The following is a 27,031-nucleotide window of genomic DNA, read 5'->3' on the forward strand; positions in this document are numbered from 1 at the left end:
TCACTGTTTTAAATTTAAAGTTGATTTCTTCTTCCAGTATTCATTCCACACTTCATTTCAAAACTATTATGTGCCAATTATTATGTTGGGCTTGAGATATAAAAAAAGAATAAAACATGCTTCTACACTCACAGAATGCACAGACTAGGAAGACAGGGGGAAAACAAACAAAAAAGGAAACCAACCAAAAAAAAAAAAAACAAAACAGTGCAGTATATTTAGTACTGTAGCAGAAGCATATTCCGTTAGTGGTTTTCAAAGGCTTGAAACATGTGAGAAGGGAGAGTATGTTCAGACTAGAAAACAATTCATTGTGTCTAGAATGTTGGATTTAGAGGAGGGAGAAGGAAAAGGCAAGTAGAAACAACTGGAAGAAGATGGGATGGAAAGTACTGATGGAAAACTAGTAGTAAGGGTCTGGAATACTGTCCTAAGAAATATGGATTATAACTAAACTGAACAACATTTTCAGCATTGTCACAAATACACCTTTAAAAGTTCCTAAACATTTGGGAAGCATAAAAGGAAGGTTGAAAGCAACTCTTTGAAGATGAAGGATGATGTGTTAGCCAGGCACAGAGAGGTAGCAAGAGAAAGAAGGATAAGAGGTAGCAACAGAAAGAGGAAGCAAGAGAAAAGAAAGAAGGCTTCGTTGACACAAAAATTAAGCGATCTCCAAACAATCAAGAGATTGCCACTATTTTTTCAAATTTTACTTTCAGAAACTTTTATAGTTGCTATTGTCCTTTGAATTTTAAGATGACGTGTTGAAGTTTTTCTGGGTTTCTTGCTTGCAAGAGATTATAGTGGTAGGTAATGTTTTTGAGTAATCTTGCATTGGAGAAGTTAAATTGAAAAGCTTGATATTGGTGACTGTGTCTTTTTCATGTTTGTTTCCTCAACACTACCATACAACACTACTACAATACTTGATACACATTCTGCTCAATAAATGTTAAATGATGAATGAATGAGAGAAACCCAGAAGAGTAGAGCCTTTTATTTACTACTCAGTTCCCTGAACCTACGGTAAATTTTATTATCTGCAAATTGTAGATCATGAAGTCATTGGAAATAGTAACTGCCCTGTAAATATTTGCTGAATAAATAGGTGAAAGAAAAATCTAAGAAAATCAAATGAAGTATTTTTTGAACACTTCCTGGGAACATGGCACTAAAATATTTCCCCTATAGTCAAGATATCTCTTTGGAGAAATATTTCAAAATGAATCCTGTGGATAGAAACTATTAGAATTCAAGGAAGAGAAGGATCCTAGTAGATAAGATCAGTATGAGTAGGCTTAAGGAAGCAGAATAGACCTCACTAAAATTTGAATGAATGGTATGATTTATAAATGTAAAGAGGAAAAGTAATTGTTAGAGAACAAGCATGTGTGGGAACTTAGTAAGATGAATTATTTCATTAAGTTTACCATGTTCTCTTTTTAATCCTAGTGGTGCTCAAGGATACCTTTCTTTCTTATTGCTTTCCAGGGCAGTGTTGGCCCTGTGGGACCAATTGGACCTTCTGGAATCCCTGGCCCAATGGTATGCTTCTGTTTACATAATGGATATTTCACTTTGATTTCTCTATAATGTCACAAAGTATCACTTTCTTTTTTAGGGTCTTTCGGGCAATAAGGGCCTACCTGGAATCAAAGGTGATAAGGTGATTTAAATATTTACATTGTCATAGAGATCATTTTTTTTTTTATCACATCTACTTTTCTTTTGAGTCAACACCACTTATAAAATATTTTTATTAAAATACGGGATCCAATCTGTAATATCAATTATATGTTTTCTCAAAAGTAGGAAAAATAGAGAAATTTTTCTTGTATAACTTGTATTTGCCTTCTTATTGCCACATTTGCATTGCTTAAATGTCTTTGTATGAAATTGTGCTCCCCAGGGTGAACAAGGCATTGCAGGAGAGCAAGGAGAAACAGGGTATACTGGAGACAAGGTACCATTAGTTTTATATAGATTAAAAAAAAAAAAACACAGTGAAAATGCATGCATTCTTTAAAAAGAAAGGAGTACTCATTATTTCAAATGATGTATTTTTTTAGGATATAGTATCAATATGATTCTGCATGTCTTGTTTGAAACATTTTCTCAATTTTTTTTTAATAATTCCATGACTTCTTTTAATAGTTCATAAGTAGAGGCATATCTGCCTTCTGTGGTGTAATAACTTCTCTCTTTACTGTTCTTTTAGGGTGCTGTGGGTTTTCCTGGACCACCAGGGATGAGAGGAAAGCCAGGACCTTCAGTAGGTTTGAACTTCTGCTTGTTCTTTCTGATTCATGGAGTGCACACTATGGCATGACCCTTGATACCTGTTGGTGTTCGTGGAATGTAAGAAGTAGGATTTAAGTGTACCAGTATGGCATTTTCTCTCCAGTTTTAGCATACAGCTAATCCTTGAAGTTTTCAGCTTACAATCCATAGATTATGGCACCTCACCCTCCTCACCTCCTTCATCCCAGTCAAAAGCCAAATTTCCATGAGTCTTAAAGATTTTTGTTAATCTATTATAGATAGAATTTAAACTAAGAAGTAGATTTTAAGCCAGAAAATATAAAGCAACCTTAAATAACACTGTAATTTATCCAAATATTTGTTTCATTAAGGAAACATTCTGAAGAAAAGATAGCATGTCATACTCTCTTATGGGCCCAAATATTCTAGTTCCTTGTCTTTTTTAAATCTTCGAGCATCAATTAACTGAAATAAAAGGATACTGTGTATTGTAGTTAACTTGAAGCCAGGTAAACTATAAAACTAAAGTTACTGAATAGTTAAAAACATTTAAATAGAGTGGTTAAAACTTGAGTTAATGGTATATATCTACGTATTAAAAATCATAGTAATGATTATACCTAAAATTCACTGTTTACAAAATGCCAGGCATTTTGTATTCTAAGACCTATACTTCTAATTTAATCCTTAAAACAGTCATATGAAGTTGGTGCTATTACTATTCCTATTTTACTTATGAGGAAAAGTGAGACACGGAGAGTTAAATAACTTGCCCAAGGTCCCAGAGTTAGTTGGTAGTCACCCAAGAAAACCTGGTGACCACGGATGTCAGAGTCCACACACTTAGCCACTGTGCCATAGTGTTTTATGCTTCAGGGTTTTAAGATTGTTTTAGGGTTTTATACAACTCTTTGACTGTGATTGTAGATCCAAAATGAAGTGAAAGTCGCTCAGTCGTGTCCGACTCTTTGCGACCCCATAGACGATAGAGTCCATGGAATGAATTCTCCAGATCCAAAAATTAGATATAAAATTATAATTTATTAATCTAACACTATAAAAGAGTGTTGTTTTCCTGAGCAATTTCACCATGTTTCCCTAACTCCACCCTCTCATCTTTAGATTGTTTATTTTTGCATCAAAGTAAGCAGCATTAACGGAGAAGGCAATGGCACCCCACTCCAGTACTCTTGCCTGGAAAACCCCATGGATGGAGGAGCCTGGTAGGCTGCAGTCCATGGGGTCGCTAAGAATTGGATACGACTGAGCAACTTCACTTTCACTTTTCACTTTCATGCATTGGAGAAGGAAATGGCAACCCACTCCAGTGTTCTTGCCTGGAGAATCCCAGGGACGGGGGACCCTGGTGGGCTGCCGTCTATGGGGTCACACAGAGTCGGACATGACTGAAGCGACTTAGCAGCAGCAGCAAACAACATTAAGTTACGTAGCTTTACATCACCATTCCTTATGATTTCTAACAGTGACAGCATTTTATATACATTTCCCAGGAATCATGTAATCCAAAGAACAATTGCTGGCATCTGTTTATCTAATGATACGTTGATGGTGAGCTTTGCCTTTACTACTTTCTACTCAGTTGACAGTGTACCCAGACTTGTGCCATGGATGTGAATCTCATAAGGGGCAGGAGAATGGGTCAAGCTAACAAAAAGCTTCTATTTTTCAAGGATGATTTGAAACCACTTAAAAGGAGCTTTAAGTATCTGCAGTGTTAGCAAAATACTTCTTTTGATAATAATGAAATGGTATGACATATTTTCTAAGGCCAGTACTAAGTAATAAGTGGTATTAGTCTCATGCTTTATAATTAATTACTAGAGAAAACTAGTCATATCATGCTTATATCAGGTAAACCTTTTTAATGTCTTCTTTACTCTTTGATTTAATTTATAATGATTACATATTTATTGAAATTAGGGAAGGCTGAATAACTGGTCTAAATAACAGAGATGTAGATTTTGGTTCCAGCCTTGACACTGACCTGCTGTGACACTGGATATTTAGCCACCATGGTATCTAGTTTCTCATGTTTAAAATGAGTGTCAGACTATATCATATGTAAGGTTCCTTGCAGCTCTGTGACTTTTTAATATTTTCCTTTCTTAGTAATAATGCTTCTCAGTGTTTCTCTAGTCCAAGCTAAAGCAAAGACTTCCTGTTTCACCTTTGACATGTTGTCTTAAAACCTTTAATTTTTTTCCTCCTGGAGTCACTAGACACTCTTATGTGGTATTTTTAGGCAGTGAATCAGGGAGCACGAAATGATGAGAGTGAGACTGTTACTTGTTCATATTGTACATTTCCGTACTATTCTAATAAAAAATGTTAATATCAGCAGGGATTACTTTGGTCAGAGACAGCTGACTATTTTTTGTTTGTTTTATCAAATCTTGAAAAATATGTACTTTGGACTAAAGATAGGATAAGAGACTTAGGAATTATTATTTATGAGACCACCTTGACTTTAGACTCTCACTTTATCACTTGTTTGTATCTTACTGTTATTTAAAAAATTGTAGATGTTTGACTTAGAAACCTTTCCTAGTTATGGAAAGAGACACTTGTTTAATGAAAAATTTCTTACAAAAATCAGCAACTATATTAAAAATAAATTGTACAAGTTAGTGTCTTTCTAAACCATTTGCTCCCTATCATGCAACGAAGGCCAAAGTCATATGAATGTCTTTATTCTTTTATGTCTCCTACTTTTGGTTTTCTGTGATCTACAACATTCGTGTCAGTGATAGTTTGCAAATGGATCTAAGTTGCAACATGAAAGAATGTTTTCAAGATAAAAGAATGTTCTGATCTAGAAGATTTTTAACATTCTGAAATATGGAAACTTTTACTCTGCAAGTATTTAAAAACTAGAGAAAATTACCTATCTGAAGTTAAGAAATACTGTTTTTTTAAAGAGAAAAAACAAAGTCAATTATGTCCTCTTCATTTTTTAGCTGGAAGTTGCTACCGTTTGTAGAAGTTTACTTAATCATTATTCAGTTCTTTACGTTTTTATAAAGGTAAATTGACATTCAAGGAAACTTGCAGTTGAAGTTTTTCAAAATGAAAATTTTTCTGAAGGATAAATAAAATTATTCCACAAATAAAGATCAGGTTGTGGATCGACTTTTCTGGTAACAAAGGCCTGCTGTATTCCATTTTTTCCTCAAGCTTGTAAATGTAGCGTCTTGTTTAGATTTTGCCACTAGAGGGTCTCAGTGAAAACGCTGTGTCTATCTGTTTGAGATACTTTTCATTTCAAAAATTTGACTCCTTAGATAGACTCACTATCGGGTATGATTTTGTTTATTTAGGGGAACTTAAGCGAACTTCTGCATAATATTTTACTACTTTTCTCTAGGTTTAATTGTAGGTGTACTGTGTACTGCTTAAGTCCAGGGACTGTAGCACCGTATGAGGATGAATTTAGTACACATGGAAAACTATGCTTCACTTCTTGGAAACTGGATAAACCCCTGTTATACAGAAGAGTTTATGTATAATAAATTCAAGAAATTTTATGTATTCTGTGACCTGGTGTCAGATTTGAAGCTCACATAGAAATTTAATATGACAAAAATAATGCATTCAGCTGTTTTAAGGAAAACAAGGATATCAGACTAGTGGCCTTCCGTGTTCTGTAGTTTCAACTTGAGGATCACCAGCCCTCTCCAGGATCAGGCTTTTACCCTTCTTCTGCAGTCTTGTTTCACATTGTTAATCTGAATGTCAGAAATGGCTGCAGAGATATAGAAATCAAATCTTCAGAAGTTTAATCAAAGGATCAAAGCAATCTAGGAATTCTAGGTAACATCCAGGAGATGAGAAAGGATGTGAATGGAAGGATTAATAGTTATAAAATTGATTAACATTTAATGAGTACTTTCTATGTTCTAAGCACTGTGCTTAACACTTTACATTTGTCTCATTTATTTCTCATAATGACTGTAAGAATGTTAGTAACATTATTATTCCTGTTTTATTGGTGAGAAAATAGGCTGAGAGAGATTAAGCAACAGGCTTTTAAATCCAGGTAATTCTTAATTACTAAATCAGGCCCCTTCTAGTTACCAAAGGAGAGAGAATTTTTCAGAGGCAATCCTAGAATTCTAGTTGTTTATGAAAGCAGTTCCTATCTAGAGTTGATGATTTTAAGTCTTTCTGAATAGTCATTACAACTTTGAAATAATATATTGACTGCTGTTTGCCAGAAAGTCATTACAACTTTGTGTGACATAATATATTTTTTGCATACTGTATGTTTCCTTTTTCAATCATATTTATTAAATTAATATTTATACTTTGATTTCTCTCCCCCAACCTCCACATTGTAGGGCCAAACAGGTGACCCAGGACCCCAAGGGCCATCTGGCCCTCCAGGACCAGAGGTAAAATGTTGGTGGGAATGTAATTAATTTAAATAAATGTCATAGCAATTAAGCTTGATTAGTTAAACCTTTTATATAATAGGCTTAAGCAAGATTCTCTTTAAAGTTTATATCTTTGTAAACAGTTTGGACTAAATGTTTTCTGTTATGTCGGGAGGTATGCAACAGTGATCTCCAGAAAATAGAAAAGGTATAGCCACATAGTCCTGGTTAGATCACAGTTGCTTTATTTGTTCTGCACAACAACTACTAGTAACACGTAGGTGGGGCTTGCAGTCAAATTTCAGAACATAAATGCCATTGAATTTTTAATGTAGACTGCTTCCAATTTTTAATGTGTGCATATCATTTGCATCTCATATTCTAGAATAAACATGAGTGAGTCTGTAGTACATGCATAAGATTTGCTTGTATAGTATATTCTTTGAAATTCTTACTTTGGCTTAATCCTTGATGTAGAGGGGCTTTTTCTTTTCTGCAAGACTGCATAGGACATACACATATGAAATGAAACATTCAAGTTTTTAAAAAAATCATTTGATGAGTCAAATATATACTACATGGAGATTAGTTTCTGAAGCTCACCCTAGTTCAAAAATATAAACCAAAATATAGGCATACATAAATATAACCCTGTAGTCCATGGGGGAACAAAGAGTTGGAACGACTGAGCAACTAAACAACAACAAAACATATAAATACACATTCACATCTAATTCAGAGTCATAGATGCAGCAGTGACACTGAGAAAGTGGATTTGGCTTCACAATAAAAAAAGTTAGATCAATAAAGTCCCCATAGTGTCAAAGCAGTAGGTGGAGTTTCTAGGAATAGTACTATCTTGATGCTTTCTCCTTCTCTTGGTAAACTCTAAGGTCTGTTTCTTACTCCACAACTGTCTTTCAGAATTGGCTAATTTCTTTTAGCAATTGTCTATTCTTATTGACTGTCTAATTTAAAAACATATTAGAGGTTAATGGTTCAAAAATCAAAACAACATAATTGCATCTAGTTTTGATAATAGGTAATAGGAGGTAAAATAGAGCAATGTATTGATGTCATAATGCTGGGGGAATGAAATTGTTTATAGTAATAAAATGTATTATTAACAGACAATTAAAGTAGTAATTAACTGACTAATATGTTTATATTTTTTTATGAGCCTGCATTCTTTTAATCATTTGTCATGAAAACATTCCTGGAATGAATCGTATTTACCTGTCTTCATCATACTGAGGATATAGAGTCTAACTGATCTTTTATTATCTTTAAAGGTTATTTTTACAAACATGGATTACTGTATTGTAATTTTAGTTACATATGGTATGTATCCTAGAAGGAGTGTGTCATCTCCTTGCTATCAGTGTGGTTTAAAAACCACACTTTTCTTTATAAAGCCGGGTTAAAGTACGCATGGGCCATGTTTTCACTCATCACTTAATTTTCCAGAAATTTTTTCTCTGTTGCTTTTGAAATTTTATGATTTTCAGTCACCATTCAGAACATTGCCTAACTGTCTGAGTCCTGGAAGGTACTGAGTCCCAGCAAATACCAATTCTTCCTCCTTTTGTTGTTCTTCAGTTGCTAAGTCATACCTGATTCTTTGTGACCCTATAGACTTCAGCACGCCGGGCTCCTCCATCCTTCACTATCTCCCAGAGTTTGCTCAAATTCATGTCCATTGAGTCAATGATACTATTTAACCATCTTGTCCTTTGCCGCCCACTTCTCCTCCTGCCCTCAATCTTTCCCAGCATCAGGGTCTTTTCTAATGAATCGGCTCTTCGCATCGGGCGGCCAAAGTATTAGAGCTTCACCTCTAGCATCAGTCCTTCCAATGAATACTCAGGGTTGATTTCCTTTAGGATTGATTGGTTTGATCTCCTTGCAGTCCAGGGGACTTTCAAGAGTCTTTTCCAGCACCACAGCTAGAAGGCATCAATTCTTTGGTGCTCAGCCTTATTTATGGAACAACTCTTACATCCATACATGACTACTGCAAAGCCATAGCTCTGACTATACGGACCTTTGTCAGGTGCTTTTTAATATGCTATCTAGGTTTGTCAACGCAGAAGGCATTGGCACCCCATTCTAGTACTCTTGCCTGGAAAATCCCATGGAGGAGGAGCCTGGTGGGCTGCAGTCCATGGGGTTGCAAAGAGTCAGACACGACTGAGTGACTTCACTTTCACTTTTCACTTTCATGCATTGGAGAAGGAAATGGCAACCCACTCCAGTGTTCTTGCCTGGAGAATCCCAGGGATGGAGGACCCTGGTGGGCTGCAGTCTATGGGGTCGCACAGAGTCGGACACGACTGAAGCAACTTAGCAGCAGCAGCAGCAGCAGCAGGTTTGTCAAAGCTGCTTTCCTTCCAAGTAGGAAAGGTTAGTCATAGCTTTCCTTTCTTTTAACTTCATGGCTACACCACCATCTGCAGTTATTTTGGAGCTCAAGAAAATAAAACCTGTCACTGCTTCTCTCTTTCCCTTTCTATTTGCCATGAAGTGATGGGACTGAATGCCATGATCTTAGTTTTTTGAATGTTGAATTCTAGGCCACTCTCCTCTTTTACTCTCCTCTCCATTTTCACTCTCCTCTTTCACCCTCATCAAGAGACTCTTTAGTTCCTCTTCACTTTCTGCCATTGGAGTGGTACATCTGCTTATCTGAAGTTGATATTTTTCCTGGCTGGCAATCTTGATTCCAACTTGTGTTTCATCCAGCCACATTTCGCATGATGTATTCTGCATGTAAGTTAAATAAGTAGGGTGACAGTATACTGCCTTGTCATATTCCTTTTCCAGTTTGGAACTAGTCAGTTGTTCCTTGACTGTTTCTGACTATTGCTTCTTGATCCACATACAGATTTCTCAGGAGGTCATCTGGTATTCCCATCTCTTTATGAATTTTCCACAGTTTGTTGTGATCCACACTGTCAAAAGTGTTAGCCTCGTTGATAAAGCAGAAGTAGGTTATTTTTCTGGAACTCCTTTGCTTTCTCCATAATCCAGTGAATGTTGACAATTTGATCTTTGGTTCCTCTGCCTCTTTGAAGCCCAGCTTGTTTATCTGGAAGTTATTGGTTCAGGTACTGCTAAAGCCTAGCTTGAAGGATTTTGAGCATAACCTTGCTAGCTTGTGAAGAGAGCGCAATGATCTGGTAGTTTGAACATTCTTTGGAATTGTCCTTTTTGGGAATTGGAATGATAACTGACCTTTTCCAGTCCTGTGGCCACTGCTTACCTATTTTAAATAGTTTATGAAGAAGAAGCTAGGGCTTCTATAACTAATTGCCATGGGCTGCTGCTGGTGAATCACTTCAGTTGTGTCCGACTCTGTGCAACCCCATAGACAGCAGCCCACCAAGCTCCCCCGTCCCTGGGATTCTCCAGGCAAGAACATTGGAGTGGGTTGCCATTTCCTTCTCCAATGCATGAAAGTGAAAAATGAAAATGAAGTCACTCAGTCGTGTCCGACTCCTCATGACCCCATGGGCTGCAGCCTACCAGGCTCCTCCGCCCATGGGATTTTCCAGGCAAGAGTACTGGAGTGGGGTGCCATTGCCTTCTCCAATATAAGGCAGCACTTCTATTTAAATCTTTCTTGACATTAGGCTCTTAATAGAATTGTATGTCTAAGAATTTAAAACAGCATGTTTAATCATATATCAAGCCTGAAAAGTTTCTCATTGCATAGTAGATGAATTTTCTCAGATAAACAATCATATATATTGTGCTATATTTAGAATTTATCCTGTTTTTGATCAAAAATTTTTAACCAAAGGAATACAATTATCAGAAATGTATTTCAATGTATTAGTGATAGATGGAACAAAGAAAAGAAAGAGACAGGGAGAGATGACAATGAGGAGAAAAAGGAGAGGTGGCAAGACTGTGGCTATTTGGGAGGATAATGCAAGGCCAAGGGGCTAATGATGAGGGCCTGTAAAAATAGAGAGGAAAGGACTGCTCCAAGAGATAATTAGGAAATATGATTCACAGCATTTGAATCACAGTCCAATTCATTCAACTCATATGAGAAAGGAATAAAAGACGCATGTAATAATTTTGGCTTGAACAGTTGGGGAGAATGCAGATCTTCATTCTCAAAACAGAATAAAAAAGGAGGAAGATATTTAGGGTGGGTGGAGATAATGCTTTGGTTTTAATTTTGTTAGGGCTAAAGTGCCTATGGGATATACAGGAAATTAGTCTCATAAATTGGAGAAGGCAATGGCACCCCACTCCAGTACTCTTGCTTGGAAAACCCCATGGACGGAGGAGCCTGGTGGGCTGCAGTCCATGGGGTCGCTAAGAGTCGGACACGACTGAGTGACTTCACTTTCACTTTTCACTTTCATGCATTGAAGAAGGAAATGGCAACCCACTCCAATGTTCTTGCCTGGAGAATCCCAGGGACGGCAGAGCCTGGTGGGCTGCAGTCTATGGGGTCGCACAGAGTCAGACACGACTGAAGCAACTTAGCAGCAGTCTCATAAATATATAGAAAATTGTAGACTTGAAACTCAAATGAACTAGAGAAACATGTTGATATAGTACTCCACATAGAAGTATTAAATGAAGCAATTGTAATAGATGAAATTATTTAGGACTTGTGAAACAAGATTCAAAAATACTATTCCTAGACACTCACCTCCAGAAGGTGAATGTCATTCTCTGTTTACAGTATAATTAAGTTTTAAATTGACAATATTAAGAGCAGTATATAAACTTCAGTAACTTAAAAACATCATGAGAATAAAAAAAACTCACAATGGAAATTAGAAAATATTTAGAATTGAGTAACAAATCACTATAAAATCCAATATTGTACCTAAAGCAACACCCAAACCCTAGAGGGAAATTCAAAGACTTCAGTGCATTTTTAAAAAGCAAGGAAGATTGAGAATAAAGAAGTTATGCAGAGCACAAGTGTAGGGGTTTGTTTCAAAAGAAGGAAGATGTTGAAAGAGGTCAATAGGATTGGAGTCTGTGTTCTCTGTAAGTAGGAGAGTAAATCCCAAGAGTGGGGGTAATTTGTGTGTGCAAGAGGAAGGTACTCAAACAGTTTTGTGAAGAGTAGTCGGGGAAGGGACTGGGGGCTAGTAACATAGTTTCTGACTTGAATTAAAAACTCAGCTGAGATTGAAAAACACACAGCATAGCTACAACTTTCAGTACAATTTATTAGAAATTAATTGCAAACTTGAGTCTGAACTTTGTACTGGGGCAAAACAATGAAACAGTCAGTTTTAGGCTTCTCTTCTCCCTTGGTTAAAAATGTATTGCTTGTGCAAAAGAAGGGCAGCAATTCATGGTATTGTGTGATTTCCATATTTGGGCATAGATTGATAACAATGTCAAAGTACAATCCAGGAAAAGTTATTAAATAAGGGACCAAAATGATGGTCCTAGGTATATACTTCTGAGATAGCTTTTGTTAATTATTGAATGGCAAAAGGCTTAAGTTAATCGTTGAAAAATACGATGCTTGGGATTGATGTCTTCTGAATGAGAATTGAGGAGGTAGCCTGAGTACCTTGAGCAAATTACTTGGTTGTGTGTGTGTGTGTGTGTGTGTGTGTGAATATTGCGATATATATGCTTAAGTTTATCTTTTACTAAATGGCTTCTCAGTTGTCCCAGAACCATTTGTTAAGCAATTTGTCTTCGCAGCAGTGATTTTAAGATGTCACCCTTATCATATACTAAATTTTAATGGTTTTGGGGTCTATGTCTGAACTTTGTTTTCTGTTCCACTTGAATGGTTGTCTGTTCCTACACAGTTGTCATGTTGTTTTAATGATAAGAAGTTCTATGATATTTTATAACTTCATTGAAAAATAACTGGGGATAATCAGAAAATATAATTATATTTATAAAAGTATACAATGTGATGACTTGATATACATTGTGGAATTATTACCATGATCAAGATAATTAATACATCCATCACCTCATGTAGTTCTTTTAAATTTTTAAAAAAATTGTTATTGGAGTTTAGTTGATTTACAATGTTGTGTAAATTTTAAGTGTAAAACAAAGTGAATGGGTTTTGCATATACATTTATCCACTCTTCTTTAGATTCTTTTCCCATCTAGGTCATTACAGAATATTGAGTAGAATTCCCTGTGCTACACAGTAGGTCCTTGTTTACCTATTTTATATATAGTAGTTCAGTTCAGTTCAGTTCAGTCGCTCAGTCGTGTCCAACTCTTTGCGACCCCATGAATCACAGTATGCCAGGCCTATGATTGGCCTGTCCATCACCAACTCCCGGAGTTCACTCAAACTCACGTCCATCGAGTCAGTGATGCCATCCAGCCATCTCATCCTCTGTCGTCCCCTTCTCCTCCTGCCCCCAATCCCTCCCAACATCAGAGTCTTTTCCAGTGAGTCAACTCTTCACATGAGGTGGCCAAAGTACTGGAGTTTCAACTTCAGCATCATTCCTTCCAAAGAAATCCAAAGAAATCTGATCTCCCTCAGAATGGACTGGTTGGATCTCCTTGCAGTCCAAGGGACTCTCAAGAGTCTTCTCCAACACCACAGTTCAAAAGAATCAATTCTTCAGCGCTCAGCTTTCTACACAGTCCAACTCTGACATCCATACATGACCACTGGAAAAACCATAGCCTTGACTAGACGGACCTTTGTTGGCAAAGTAATGTCTCTGCTTTTGAATATGCTATCTAGGTTGGTCATAACTTTCCTTCCAAGGAGTGAGCGTCTTTTAATTTCATGGCTGCAATCACCATCTGCAGTGATTTTGGAGCCCCCAAAAATAAAGTCTGACACTGTTTCCCCATCTATTTGCCATGAAGTGATGGGACCAGATGCCATAATCTTAGTTTTCTGAATGTTGAGCTTTAAGCCAACTTTTTCACTCTCCTCTTTCACTTTCATCAAGAGGCTTTTTAGTTCCTCTTCATTTTCTGCCATAAGTATGTATATGTTCATTACTAATTTATCTCCCTGCTCCTCTCCACTATCCCCTTTGGTAGCCATAAATTTATTTTCTATGTCTGTAAGTCTATTTCTTTTTTGTAAAATAAGTTCATTGGTATCATTTTTTTATACTCCACATATAAATGACATCATATGTTTGTCTTTTTCTAACTTCACTTAGCATAAGAAACTATATTCATTTTGCTTCAAATGGCATTATTTCATTCTTTTTATGGCTGAGTAATATTCCATTGTATATACATATATCTTTCATTTGTTGATGGATGTTTCAGTTGCTTCCATGTCTTAGCTGTTGTAAATAGTACTGCAGTGAACTTTGGAGTGCATTTACCTTTTTGAATTATGGTTTTCTCTGAATATATACCCATGAGTAGGATTGTTAGATCATATTGCAGCTTTATTTTTAGTTTTGTAAGGAGCTTCCATACTGTTTTTCATAGTGGTTGTACCAATTTATATTGCCACCAACAATGTAGAAGAGTTCTCTCTCCTCTACACCCTCTCCAACATTTATTGTTTGTAGATTTTTTGATGATGACCATTCTGATCAGTGTGAAGTAATACTTCGCTGTACTTTTGGTTTGCATTTCTCTAATAATTAATTATATTGAACATCTTTTCTTGTGCTTTTTGGCCATCTGTATGTCTTCTTTGAAAAAATGTCTATTTAGATCTTCTGTCCTTTTTTATTGGGCTGTTTGTTTTTGTTATGTTGAGCCTCTTTTCATGTGCTGTATCACCACTTATTTTTGGTCTAATAGGTCTGTTTGTTTTAATGGGATGTACTATGGCTGTTGTCGATCCAGTTTCAATTGGGGCCACAGCTGGTACTTATTTCTCCCTCCTTCACTATCCATTTCAAATCCCTTTCACACTCACCTTCTTCTCAGTAGGCCTTGGTGACTTGTCTAGTGGTTAACCAAAACCTAGGGCATGAACTTTTGTTTGGAGTTCCATTGCATCACGTGTATTCCACATAAATTCCTTCCTGCCTCTTTGGTATGAAGCAGTCTTTCCTCCTTTTCCTCCTGTTTTTCAGTCAATTAACTATGCCAAGTTGGTGGCCTCTCTTTTTGTTTTCTTATATCTTGTCATAAAAAATCTAAAGTGCTGTGGTAGCAGCCATAATTTTTAGTTTATTAAGAGCTTTGCTATGTCTCCTGTCAAGGGAGAGCCTCTTTGGGTATCAGGATCTCCATCCCTGTGAAGTCCAAGATTGTGGGGACAGAAAGCAGAAATTATCCTGTTTTACTAGAAGTGATGGCAGATAGGACCACACTCACTTCTACTTCTTGGTTCCCAAACTTGTGTATCCTTCCTATTAGAGACAAAACATCCTCTGAGCTGGTTCTTCAGTTATAACTTTAGAAGGCAGTTCCAATGTTCCATGAGACTGGCTACCTCTAAATGGTACAAGGTGGATTAAGACAAATGGATCGTATCATGGGGGTCACTTTTATATCTCCTTCAATGTAGAGATGCTGTGCTCTGTGGGTATCCATGCCTGTGGATCAGGTATTCTGTAATCCCCTAGATAGTGGTGCTAGTTAAACCTATAAAGGGAGGAGAGGCACACTTAACTAAAATACCTGTCTCTGTAAAGATGAACTGCTGATACTTCTAGACTGAAAGAGGCCCACATGAATGTAAACTACCTTTCAATCTCTTAAAAACCATAAATGAAAAGGGTGCATTTGCCAAATCAGTGATTACACACCATGTGAAGGGGGTCTCAATCATCTGCTTGGGTGATAATATTATTCAATACATCTGACACAGCAGCTGCAACTGGGGCTGTGGTGGTCTACAGTCACTCTGCAGAATAAAACTGATTTCTGTAGGGGCCAGTCTGACAAATTAAACAGTGCTCTAATAGAGAGCACAAACCCTACATATTTTAGATCTTGAATGATGGTACTAATCTCTGACAGTCTCTCCACATACAATTTTATTGGCACTTATGTGGATGTGTATTGTTGTTTAGTTGCTAAATCACATCTGACTCTTGGCCGCATGTACTATAGCAGTCCAAGCTCCTCTGTCCATGGTATTTCCCAGGCAAGAATACTAGAGTGCATTGCCATATTTTTCTCCAGGGGATCTTCCTGACCCAAAGAGCGAACCCACATCTCCTGCACTGGGAGGTAGATTGTTTACCACTGAGCCATCAGTGAAGCCCATGTAGATGTTAGTGACTGGCTGATCCTTAGAACCAAAGGTCCACCTAACTATAGGAGTACCCTTGCCTTTTTGGCTCCTCTTTAAGAGAAAATCCAAATCTAAGTTACTAATTTTCAACAGATCCTTTAGAGATACCTATTTTTATTTTATGTTATTTATTTGGTTGCACTGAATCTTCTTTGCTTTCTCTAGCTGCAGAGAGCGGGGGCTACTCTGTATGTAGTGTGTGGGCTTCTCACATTGATGGCTTCTTTTGTTGAGGAGCACAGGCTCTGGGCACAAGGGCTTTGATAGTTGCAGCTCACTGGCTCAGTAGCTGTGGCACTCAGGCTTAGCTGCTCCATTGCATGTGGAATCTTCCTGGACCAAGGATCAAACCCATGTCCCCTGCATTGCAAGGTGGATTCTTAATCCACTGTACCACCAGGGAAGTCCTAGAGATACCTATTTTATGTTAATCACTAAAACAAACAAAAAAATGGTGAATTAGATTAAGTCTTAACTTAAAAGAGCTTTGACATGAGTTTGAGCAAGCTCCAGGAGTTGATGGACAGGGAAGTCTGACATGCTGCAGTTCATGGGGACACAACTGAGCGGCTGAACTGAACTAAATACTAAATTCAAAATGTGTAAAGCCCCCACTGTCTCTTTTTCCCAAACATCAAGATTACTTAGCTTTGATAAAAATAGAAAATCAGGTCATTCTTTAATAGTCTAGGATCAGTGTAGTTCTCAGAGAAAATTATGAAATAGCCAAAGAATTTCTTTCCTGAGGCCTCTGGTCTCTCCTGTGTATATTGTTTCCCTCTTGGGCATGAGTTCTTATCTATTTCAAACAACCAATGTATCTTTTTCCTTCCATAATTTACCCTTCTTGTCAAAGCCTATTTTTAGAGAAAGACCTGAGAAATATATCTCACTCCCATCATTAACTGATTAACAGCTAAGGGCAATATAATTCCCTCTCAAGGATATTTACATGTCAACACTAAACAGAAAGCTGAAACTTATGCAATGAATTTTGAGTTGTAGAATTTGACATTGGCATTGAAAAAACTGTTCATCATTAAAGATCATCTGAACAAATGTCACTTCAGACTACTTAAGTTTTTTTCTTGCTTCTTAGCATTTTGCTTATTCCGGGTGAATTATTAAATTTCTGTAACAAAGAAGTAAATATACCTGTGCATTCAGCTTTTTGTAGACTTATAAATATTAGAGGTGTCTCAAAACATGTACTTGTATGCAAGACTGCAAAAGAGACACAGATGTATAGAACAGCCTTTTGGACTCTGTGGGAGAGGGAGAGGGTGGGATGATTTGGGAGAGTGGCACTGAAACATATATAATATAAGAAATGAATCGCCAGTCCAGGTTCGATGCAGGATACAGGATGCTTGGGGCTGGTGCACTGGGATGACCCAGAGGGATGGTAAGGGGAGGGAGGTGGGAGGGGGGTTCAGGATGGGGAACACGTGTGTACCAATGGCAGATTCATGTTGATGTATGGCAAAACCAATACAATATTGTAAAGTAATTAACCTCCAATCAAAATAAATACATTTAATTAAAAAAAAAGCATAGTTTAAATTTTTTCCATAATAGTTCTTTGTCTTTTATAAAAACATATGGAAAATACTGTGCCAGACTCTTTTCTTTTTCTTTAACCATAATAATATCAGTTTTGAGCGCTGACCTTATGCTTCCTCCCAGTTCTGGCAGTGAACCACCTTCAAATTTGGTAGCAGGATAGTTAGAATGTTTGTTTATTCAGCTGTTAACCTCCCTGGGCTACAGCGATTTCCAAGTAGTTGAATTTTGGATGATGTTCTTGGTAAATGAAGCCAGTTGTTTATTGCACAAGTGACCACTAATCACGGAGATAGCAGAAGTGGACATGAAGTGGGTCCTCTTTTTCTACCAGGGTGGTCTTCATTAGAAACCAAAACTGAAGTTCATTTGGAGACTCTGCTCATATAAAGTCAAGCCATGCTTCTAAATGTCTGTTTTAGCACTTTAGTGAACTTAACCAGAATAAGGCCGCCTATGGTCAGCTACATGAATTGAATAGAACTTAGTGCTTATGAATTCCCTTCATTTAAACCAATTAGATCTTTGGCATCTTTTACCACCTGGGTTTTGTTGGGTTAATTTGGTGTTCCTAGTTGTTACTCAGAAGGTAGTGCTGAAAGAAAATGTGATTAAATCAGTCAATAAAAAAAATTATTTCTTGAGTTCCTATGGTGGACATGGCTGTGCCTAGTGAACACAGTAGGATATATTTGAAAATGTATATATTATCCATAATTTGGGGAAATTTACAGCCTGCTTGAGAAAGACAAGATATGTACATATACTGTTACATAATGATAATGACATCATGTGAGAATTAGAATAGTTATTATAGTTCAGTATTAGTAGAAAGAGATTAACATGAGATAGAATAATTAGGGAAGAGTTCATGGAAACGATGGATCTTGAATTAGACTGTTGATGAATAAGGGCAGAAAAGCAGGAGGGCAGTACAGACAGGGTAAATCACACGAGCAGAGATGGACATCTAGGTACTGAACAATATTCATGGTGGATTTACAGACAGTGTCTAAAACTGGCTAGCTGATACAGATCCCTTGTGTTGGTAGAGTGACAGATAAAGTTGTAAAAAGTAGATTGGTGCCAGTTGAATAAGGCCTTTGATTCCAAGCTGTGTCAGAAACAGTATTCAGTAGCCAGCCAATCCTAATGTCAGTGGTATTGTGGAAAAAAATATGGAATCTTCCCCCTCATCTCCCAGGTAAACCAGTTGTATTGATTTGCCTGCTTTCTGCCTATCAGTCAGTTCAGTTGCTCAGTCATGTCTGACTCTTAGTGACCCCGTGGACTACAGCACATCAGGCCTCCCTGTCCATCACCAACTCCTGGAGCTTACTCAAACTCATGTCCATCATGTTGGTGATACCTTCTAACCATCTCATCCTCTGTTGTTTCCTTCTCCTCCCTCCTTCAATCTTTCCCAGCTTCACGGTCTTTTCCAATGAGTCGGTTCTTCACATCAGGTGGCCAAAGTGTTGGAGTTTCAGCTTCAGCATCAGTCCTTCCAATGAATATTCAGGACTGATTTCCTTTAGGATTAACTTGTCTGACCTCCTTGCAGTCCAAGGGACTCTCAAGAGTCTTCTCCAACACCACAGTTTAAAAGCATCAATTCTTCAGTGCTCAGCTTTCTATATAGTGCAACTCTCACATCCATACATGATTATTGGAAAAACCATAGCTTTGACTAGATGGACCTTTGTTGGTAAAGTAATGTCTCTACTTTTTAATATGCTGTCTAGGTTGGTCATAGCTTTCCTTCCAAGGAGCAAGTGTCTTTTACTTTCATGGCTGCAATCACCATCTGCAGTGATTTTGGAGCCCCCAAAATTAAAGTCTCTCACTGTTTCCATTGTTTCCCCATCTATTTCCCATAAAGTGATGGGACCAGATACATTGATCTTAGTTTTCTGAATGTTGAGTTTTAAGCCAATTTTTTCACTCTCCTCTTTCACTTTCATCAAGAGGCTCTTTAGTTTTTCTTCACTTTCTGCCATAAGGGTGGTGTCATCTGCATATCTGAGGTTATTGATATTTTTTTCGGCAATCTTGATTCTAGCTTGGACTTCATCCAGCCTGGCATTTTGCATGATGTACTCTGCATATATGTTAAATAAGCAGGGTAACAATATACCTGCCTTGATGTACTCCTTTCCCGATTTGGAACCAGTCTGTTGTTCCATGTCCAGTTCTAACTATTGCTTCTTAACCTGCATACAGATTTCTCAGGAGGCAGGTCAGGTGGTCTGGTATTCCCATCTCTTGAAGAATTTTCCACAGTTTGTTGTAATCCACACAGTCAAAGGCTTTGGCATAGTCTATAAAGCAGAAGTAGATGTTTTTCTGGGATTCTCTTGCTTTTTCGATCCCATTAGTATTCACACATTTCTATCTTTTCATACTCAGTTTAGATGGTAGTCCATGCTGTCTGAAAGGGAATAGAAACTTCTGCCAGCCTAGGATAAATCTTATCAGTTACTGTTAATAATAGTACTTAGTACTGTTGTTTCAGTGAGTTAGACCTGAGGCTGCTCAACAGATTGATGAGGATTATCTTTCCATCCAAAATAAGAGTTAACAACAACTAGGTCAACTGTCTCCGAAGGTACTTCCTACCCCCAGTACTTGGTCTATAGCCATCTTTCCCAGTTCCTCCTCTTAGCAGGTAGTATAGTTGGGGACAGCTTATTGCCTGGTTGACTGTACAGTTTGGTCATGTTCACTGCCAGTTCCCATGAACTCTTCCCATATCCTATCCTGTTATCATCTGGTGAAGCCCTCATACGTTCTCTTCCAGAAAGCTATCTCTCCACCAGTATTCCTTCCCATCCCTAGAACCATCAAGGACTGTGAAGGATCTGATATTTTATCCTATTGGCAAGGCAACAAGTTAGCTTAACCATTTCATAGATTCTGAGAGAACACACAAGGCTCCTGGGACAGAGACAAAGGATCGTTTATTACTCTCAGCAGTAGTAGTTGCTGGAGTATCAACATTTTTTTCACTGACTCAGTGATCTTCATTTCTCAGAGGGTGATGTAAAGAGAGCTGGATGATATTTGCATATGCAGTGGGTTGCATTATGTAAGAGGAACTTTGAGCTGAGGTAAGCTAGATCTTTTATAATGGGCAGCTATAAAAAATAATGGGTTCCAGAGAAAGACATTATTATCTGGACAATAAGTATTATTGCCTTTTGCTGTAGGGGAAGACATTATCTCTTTACTATGCAAAATTCCCTGAAGAGAGACTGGTAAGAGGAAAGCTATGTACCTCATTTGTGTAAGGTGCAAAATTCAAGACTATGGAGCATTGTCTCCAGCAACATATTAAGTTAAATGTTGGAGGTATAAAGATGAGTAAGAGACATTCATTTCCCTCCCTCAGCTCACATATTGGAATAAAGAAACACATACAAATTATAATATAGTGCATTAAGTACTAAAAAGCCATGTTAATAGTTCTGTAGGAATATAAAGGAACAAGTTGGTGATTTTGACGAAGAGGAACTATGATAAGCTTCACAGATCATGATATAATTGAGTTGGTAACAAATTGTGTGATGAAGGAACCTGGGGCAGGGAGGTAAGACAGACTTCCAAGAAGGTTGGTTGATGAAGAAATAGTAGAGACTTACCAAATGCAAACATAGGGCAAGGATATTCCAGAACAGGTATATGATGAAGCTATGTGTATTTAAAGAACTGCAGATAGTTCAGTATTTTAGTCAGATCTATTTCCATTAAAAATGACAGAAATCTAACTCAAACAATTTTCAGCCAATTTTCGGGCCTGGCTAATGTAGTCAGGAAGTCCAGCAGTGCATTTGCCAAGAGGTTTCATTAGGTACAGGAACTAGATGAATATAATCAAACTACCCTCATCTCCTAGTCTTAACTTACCTCCTTTGGCTTCATTCACAACACGCTGTGGAAACTGGATTTTGGCAACTCTGGGGTTATGTTGCTCTCAGAGTGATCAATTTTAGCAAAAGGAAAGCACTCTTCTTTCTGTTTAGCTCTAGCAGAAATTCTAAGATGGACTGCAGCCAATCTGACTGGGATTAGGTCGTCTTTAAATCAATCACAACATCCACTGGAACAGGAATCCTGTAATTGGCAGGATTTGGATCATTTACCTACCCCTAAATACTGCTATGGGGACCAGAAGCACACACACTACAGATTGGGGACGAGGGTCATTTCCCAAAGAGATGGTGAGCAGATAAAAAGAAATGTCCTCTACATTTTATGCCTTTGATGCTCTATATACCCTTCTTCCCACTTACATAGTTTTTCAAATGCCTTTGGTGATATGCTGCAGCCATCCACATAACTGAAAATACATTCCTCTTTCTCCAAAGAAAGATAACCCAACCTATTGATCAGTTGTTGCTTTGAGCTCCAAGGCCAGGTTCTTTGGGTAAGGTGGATTCTCAGTGAGGCACAGATGTTAAGTCTACATCTTAACTAGTCAGTATATGATATTAGAGAAAGCAAGATGGCCATAATATTCATTCCATTTGGAAAATGAGAGAATGAGAAAAAACACAGACTTCCCCAGGCCCATGGGTGAGTATGTGTGTGTGTGTGTGTGTGTGTATGTGTGTGCGTGCATGCGCTCAGTCATGTCTGATTCTTTGCGACCCTGTGGACTGTAGCCCACCAAACTCCTCTGTTCATGGGATTCTCCAGGCAAGAATATTGTAGTGGGTTGCCATTTCCTTCTCCAGGGGATCTTCCCCACCCAGGGATCAAACCCACGTCTCCTACATTGGCAGGCGAATTCTTTACCATTGAGCCACCTGAGAAGCTGCTGGCCCATAGCTGTGTATTTAGAACAAACATGGGCAATTGATATATGCCAGTTCCCAGTAACAATAGAAATCAAGTTTTTAAATCACCAAGATTCTCACTCCCTGCCACAAACTTACAACAAAATGAGAATCTAAGTAAAGAGTCTCCAAAATATACATTCTATGAAACCAGGGAATATCTTCCTTCTCTAGCATATGCTCAGTACCAAGAACAATGCTTGACACATAGTAACTACATGTGGAAGGAATGACTAGATACTCTCTAAGGTGCTCATAAGAATTCTAAATGAGTTAAATACATAGACAGTGAGTACCCACAGTGGTATTTATCTAAAGGTAAGTATCAAGTCACAGTCATGTTATTATCTCCAAAACATTTTGAAGTCTGAGTTTCGCTGATTTTTATCTGAGTACAAATTTTCTGAGGTTCTTTGAATGGTTGACAGCTATTGTTTACCAAAAACACAGGTGGTTATATAAAACATTGCTTTTGTTTTGCAGTTTTATTGAAGTATAATTTATATACAGCAAAACTGCATATAGTTACATTGTATAATTTGATCATTCTTGACATATGTTTATCTTGTAAAACAGTCACCAAAATCAAAATAGTGAACTTACCCATCAAACCCCAAAGTTTCTTTGTTCACCTTTGTAATCTTTCCTTTTGATCTTCATGTTCCTCCTTTCCCGAGTCTACTACAGAACTGCTCTTTGTCACTATAGGTTACCCAAACTTAAGTATCAAATAATGATCAAAATAATTTATTTAAAATTATAAGTTTAGTGATAGTTTTCTATAGCTTTCTGTAGAATAAAAGACTTGCAGCTGACTTTGAAGGGGGTTTTTTGTGTGTGTCTTCAAACACACTGTGAACACTATTTAAGCAAAGTTTTATTCAGGAGAGAGTGTATGCTATCTTGTAAGGCATTTTATCATCTTTGTGGATTTTCTCTGCTGAGTTTTTAGAATGTTAAATATAAATGGAATTTAGAGTTCAGCTGTGCTATTTTTACTGCTTAAACATACAGAGTTGCAAAAAGGAAAAATATAAATAGCAATAATCATTTGCAAAGATTTTCAACAGTATCATAATGAAAAAAATCTGGTTTTGATGGATTTTTAGATCTAAAACAGCAAGAAAATGAAAGCGAGCCAGATACTTAGATGAATTCTTTATTCTGCATTTCTTTCTCCAGAAGCTCATGCTTTCTGTTTGTGGTTTTCTCAGAAGACAGAGCAGTTTCTTAATTTGCAGTTACACACTGTGTTACAGTTTAGTTTCTATAATTTACTGAGAAACTGATTTTTTTACTTTTGTCCTTTCAAATATTTTTTTTGGCATTAACTTTTGGATGGATTATCCTCACTCAGAAAGGATCATTTTAATCTTCTTTTATTACTTTCGTACTTGGACTCAGTATATTCCTTGACATGGCATGTACTTCCACAAATGCTAAAGAACAAAATCTTATGATTGTTTTTTGGATCCATGTCTCAAACCAGATTACTCCCTTTCAGAATCTCTTTCCCTCTGAGTGCATTCGTTTCTTGTTTGCATATGTAAAGTTTTAATCCTATTTATAGAATATATACTAATTGGTGATTTTTTCAGACAAAGGGTAACTTTGGAAACTGCATAATTGAAAATATAATTATTCAAATAGAATTTGTTTTTAATGTGTTCATCAATTCCAGCCATCATATATTTATTTAATGTACTGTGTGCACAGCACCAGATGAGGGTTTGCATAACTTTGCCCTCTAGGAATTCATAGTTTGTATGTTACCCTATCTTAAGTGATTTTTTTATTTTATCTTTTCTCAACATGACTATTTTTCAAAGCAACGTCTCTACTTTGTTTAGACTTATAAACTACCCAGAAAATAAATTTAAGCCAAATCATATTGTATTCTTATGTATGTAATGCACAATGTATATAGAAATCAATGAAAAAACTTGACAGATGACATAAATATCACTCATCTATAATAACAGAGTATCTAAAGTCACATTATAAAAAAATTATTTGTATCCCTGGAAATGCTTAGGCAACATGTTAAAGAGAAGTGAATAAATGAGCCTCAAATTCACATTTAAAAAATAAATAAAAAATAAAGCTATATGATAAAATAACATAAAAGTGGAAATTTCCCCAAATATATGCTTTATTTTTATTTTTTATTTATTTTTTTAAATTTTTATTTTATTTTTAAACTTTACATAATTGTATTAGTTTTGCCAAATATCAAAATGAATCCGCCACAGTATACATGCGTTCCCCATCCTGAACCCTCCTCCCTCCTCTCTCCCCATACCATCCCTCTGGGTCGTCCCAGTGCACTAGCCCCAAGCATCCAGTATTGTGCATCAAACCTGGACTGGCAACTTGTTTCTTACACGATATTTTACATGTTTCAATGTCATTCTCCCAAATCTTCCCACCCTCTCCCTCTCCCACAGAGTCCATAAGACTGTTCTATACATCAGTGTCTCTTTTGCTGTCTCGTACACCGGGTTATTGTTACCATCTTTCTAAATTCCATATACATGCGTTAGTATACTGTATTGACGTTTTTCCTTCTGGCTTACTTCACTCTGTATAATAGGCTCCAGTTTCATCCACCTCATTAGAACTGATTCAAATGTATTCTTTTTAATGGCTGAGTAATACTCCATTGTGTATATGTACCACTGCTTTCTTATCCATTCATCTGCTGATGGGCATCTAGGTTGCTTCCATGTCCTGGCTATTACAGTGCTGCGATGAACATTGGGGTACACGTGTCTCTTTCCCTTCTGGTTTCCTCAGTGTGTATGCCCAGCAGTGGGATTGCTGGATCATAAGGCAGTTCTATTTCCAGTTTTTTAAGGAATCTCCACACTGTTCTCCATAGTGGCTGTACTAGTTTGCATTCCCACCAACAGTGTAAGAGGGTTCCCTTTTCTCCACACCCTCTCCAGCATTTATTATTTGTAGACTTTTGGATCGCAGCCATTCTGACTGGTGTGAAATGGTACCTCATAGTGGTTTTGATTTGCATTTCTCTGATAATGAGTGACGTTGAGCATCTTTTCATGTGTTTGTTAGCCATCTGTATGTCTTCTTTGGAGAAATGTCTATTTAGTTCTTTGGCCCATATAATCTATTATAATTGAATATGCTATTACTTCCAAAACTATTCAAATTCTGAATTTCACAAATTTTATCTGGGGCCAAGTTCAATGAATAAACTCTATTTTCTTTCTTTCAAATCATAACAAACTGTTGCTTACCAAAGAGCAAATGGTTTTCTAAAACACACAATACCAATTAGCTTTTATTTGTATAGCTTTATATAGGTATAATTGAGGTATATATTTATAATATGAAAAGTGAAAGTGAGAGTCCCTCAGTTGATGTCTGACTCTTGGCAACCCCATGGTCTGTAGCCCACCAGGCTCCTCTGTGCATGGAATTCTCCAGGCAAGAATACTGGAGTGGGTTATTGTTGTTCAGTCCTTCAGTCATATCTGACTCTTTGTGACCCCATGAACTGCAGCATGCCAAACTTCTCTGTCCTTCACTGTCTCCTAGAGTTTGCTTAAACTCCTGTCCATTGCGTTGATGATGCCATCCAGCTATCTCATCCTCTGTTGTTCCTGTTTCCTTCTGCCTTCAATCTTTCCCAGCATCAGGGTATTTTCTAATGAGTCACTTCTTCCCATCTGGTGGCCAGAGTATTGGAGCTTCAGCTTCAGCATCAGTCCTTTTAATGAATATTAAGGTATTTCCTTGCGATTAACTGGTTTGATTTCCTTGCAGTCCAAGGGACTCTCAAGAGTTTTCTCCAACACCACAGTTCAAAAGCATCAATTCTTTGGTGCTCATCCTTGTTTATGGTCCAACTCTCACATCCATACATGACTACTGGAAAAACCATAGCTTTGACTAGACGGACCTTTGTCAGCAAAGCAATATCTCTGCTTTTTATTACATTGTCTGTTTCTCATAGCTTTTCTTCCAAAGATCAAGTGTCTTTTAATTTCATGGCTGCAGTCACTGTTTGCAGTGACTTTGGAGCCCAAGAAAATAAATTCTGTCACTGTTTCCATTGTTTCCCCATCTATTTGCCATGAAGTGATGGGATCAGATGTCATGATCTTAGTTTTTCAGATGTTGAGTTTTCAGCCAGCTCTTTTACTCTCCTCTTTCACTTTCATCAAGAGGCTATTTAGTTCCTCTTCACTTTCTGCCATAAGGGTGGTGTCATCTGCATATCTGAGGTTATTGATATTTCTCCTGGCAATCTTGATTCCAGCTTGGGCTTCATCCAGCCTGGCATTTCGCATGATGTACTCTGCATATATACAGCCTCAATGTACTTATTTTCCAATTTTGAACCAGTCTGTTGTCCCATGTCCAGTTCTAACTGTTGCTTCTTGATCCACACACAGGTTTCTTAGGAGGCAGATCAGGTGGTCTGGTATTCCCAATTTTTTAAAGAATTTTCCACAGTTTGTTTTGATCCACACAGTACTGAGTTATACAAATAACCTTTTCTATCTTCATCTTGGTGATGGTTTCACAGGTTATGCATATGTGAAAAATTATGAAATTACACAATGTAAAATTTACACCATGGCTCAGATGGTAACAAATCAGCCTACAATGTGGGGGACCTGAGTTCAACCCTTAGATTGGGAATATCCCTTGGAGAAGGGAATGGCTACCCACTGGAAACTCCATTATTTCTCTTAGTATTTGAATTTTTGATGTTTCCCCTAAAAATAAATCTTACTTCCAGAATC

General features: G+C 37.3%; 1 protein-coding gene across 3 annotated transcripts in view; it reads left to right on the forward strand.

Moving 5' to 3' along the window:
- COL24A1 (collagen type XXIV alpha 1 chain) overlaps positions 1 to 27,031 on the forward strand; it is a 392,387-nt gene that overhangs the window by 150,849 nt on the left and 214,507 nt on the right. For all 3 annotated transcript variants that reach the window (XM_024990097.2, XM_024990098.2, XM_024990099.2), the window contains exons 16-20: positions 1,495 to 1,548; positions 1,625 to 1,669; positions 1,913 to 1,966; positions 2,222 to 2,275; positions 6,624 to 6,677. In XM_024990097.2, coding sequence (XP_024845865.1) covers positions 1,495 to 1,548; positions 1,625 to 1,669; positions 1,913 to 1,966; positions 2,222 to 2,275; positions 6,624 to 6,677 — 261 coding nt within the window. The remainder of the gene's footprint in view (positions 1 to 1,494; positions 1,549 to 1,624; positions 1,670 to 1,912; positions 1,967 to 2,221; positions 2,276 to 6,623; positions 6,678 to 27,031) is intronic.

The sequence above is a fragment of the Bos taurus genome, chromosome 3 (assembly GCF_002263795.3).
Source record: "Bos taurus isolate L1 Dominette 01449 registration number 42190680 breed Hereford chromosome 3, ARS-UCD2.0, whole genome shotgun sequence".
NCBI lineage: Eukaryota > Metazoa > Chordata > Mammalia > Artiodactyla > Bovidae > Bos > Bos taurus.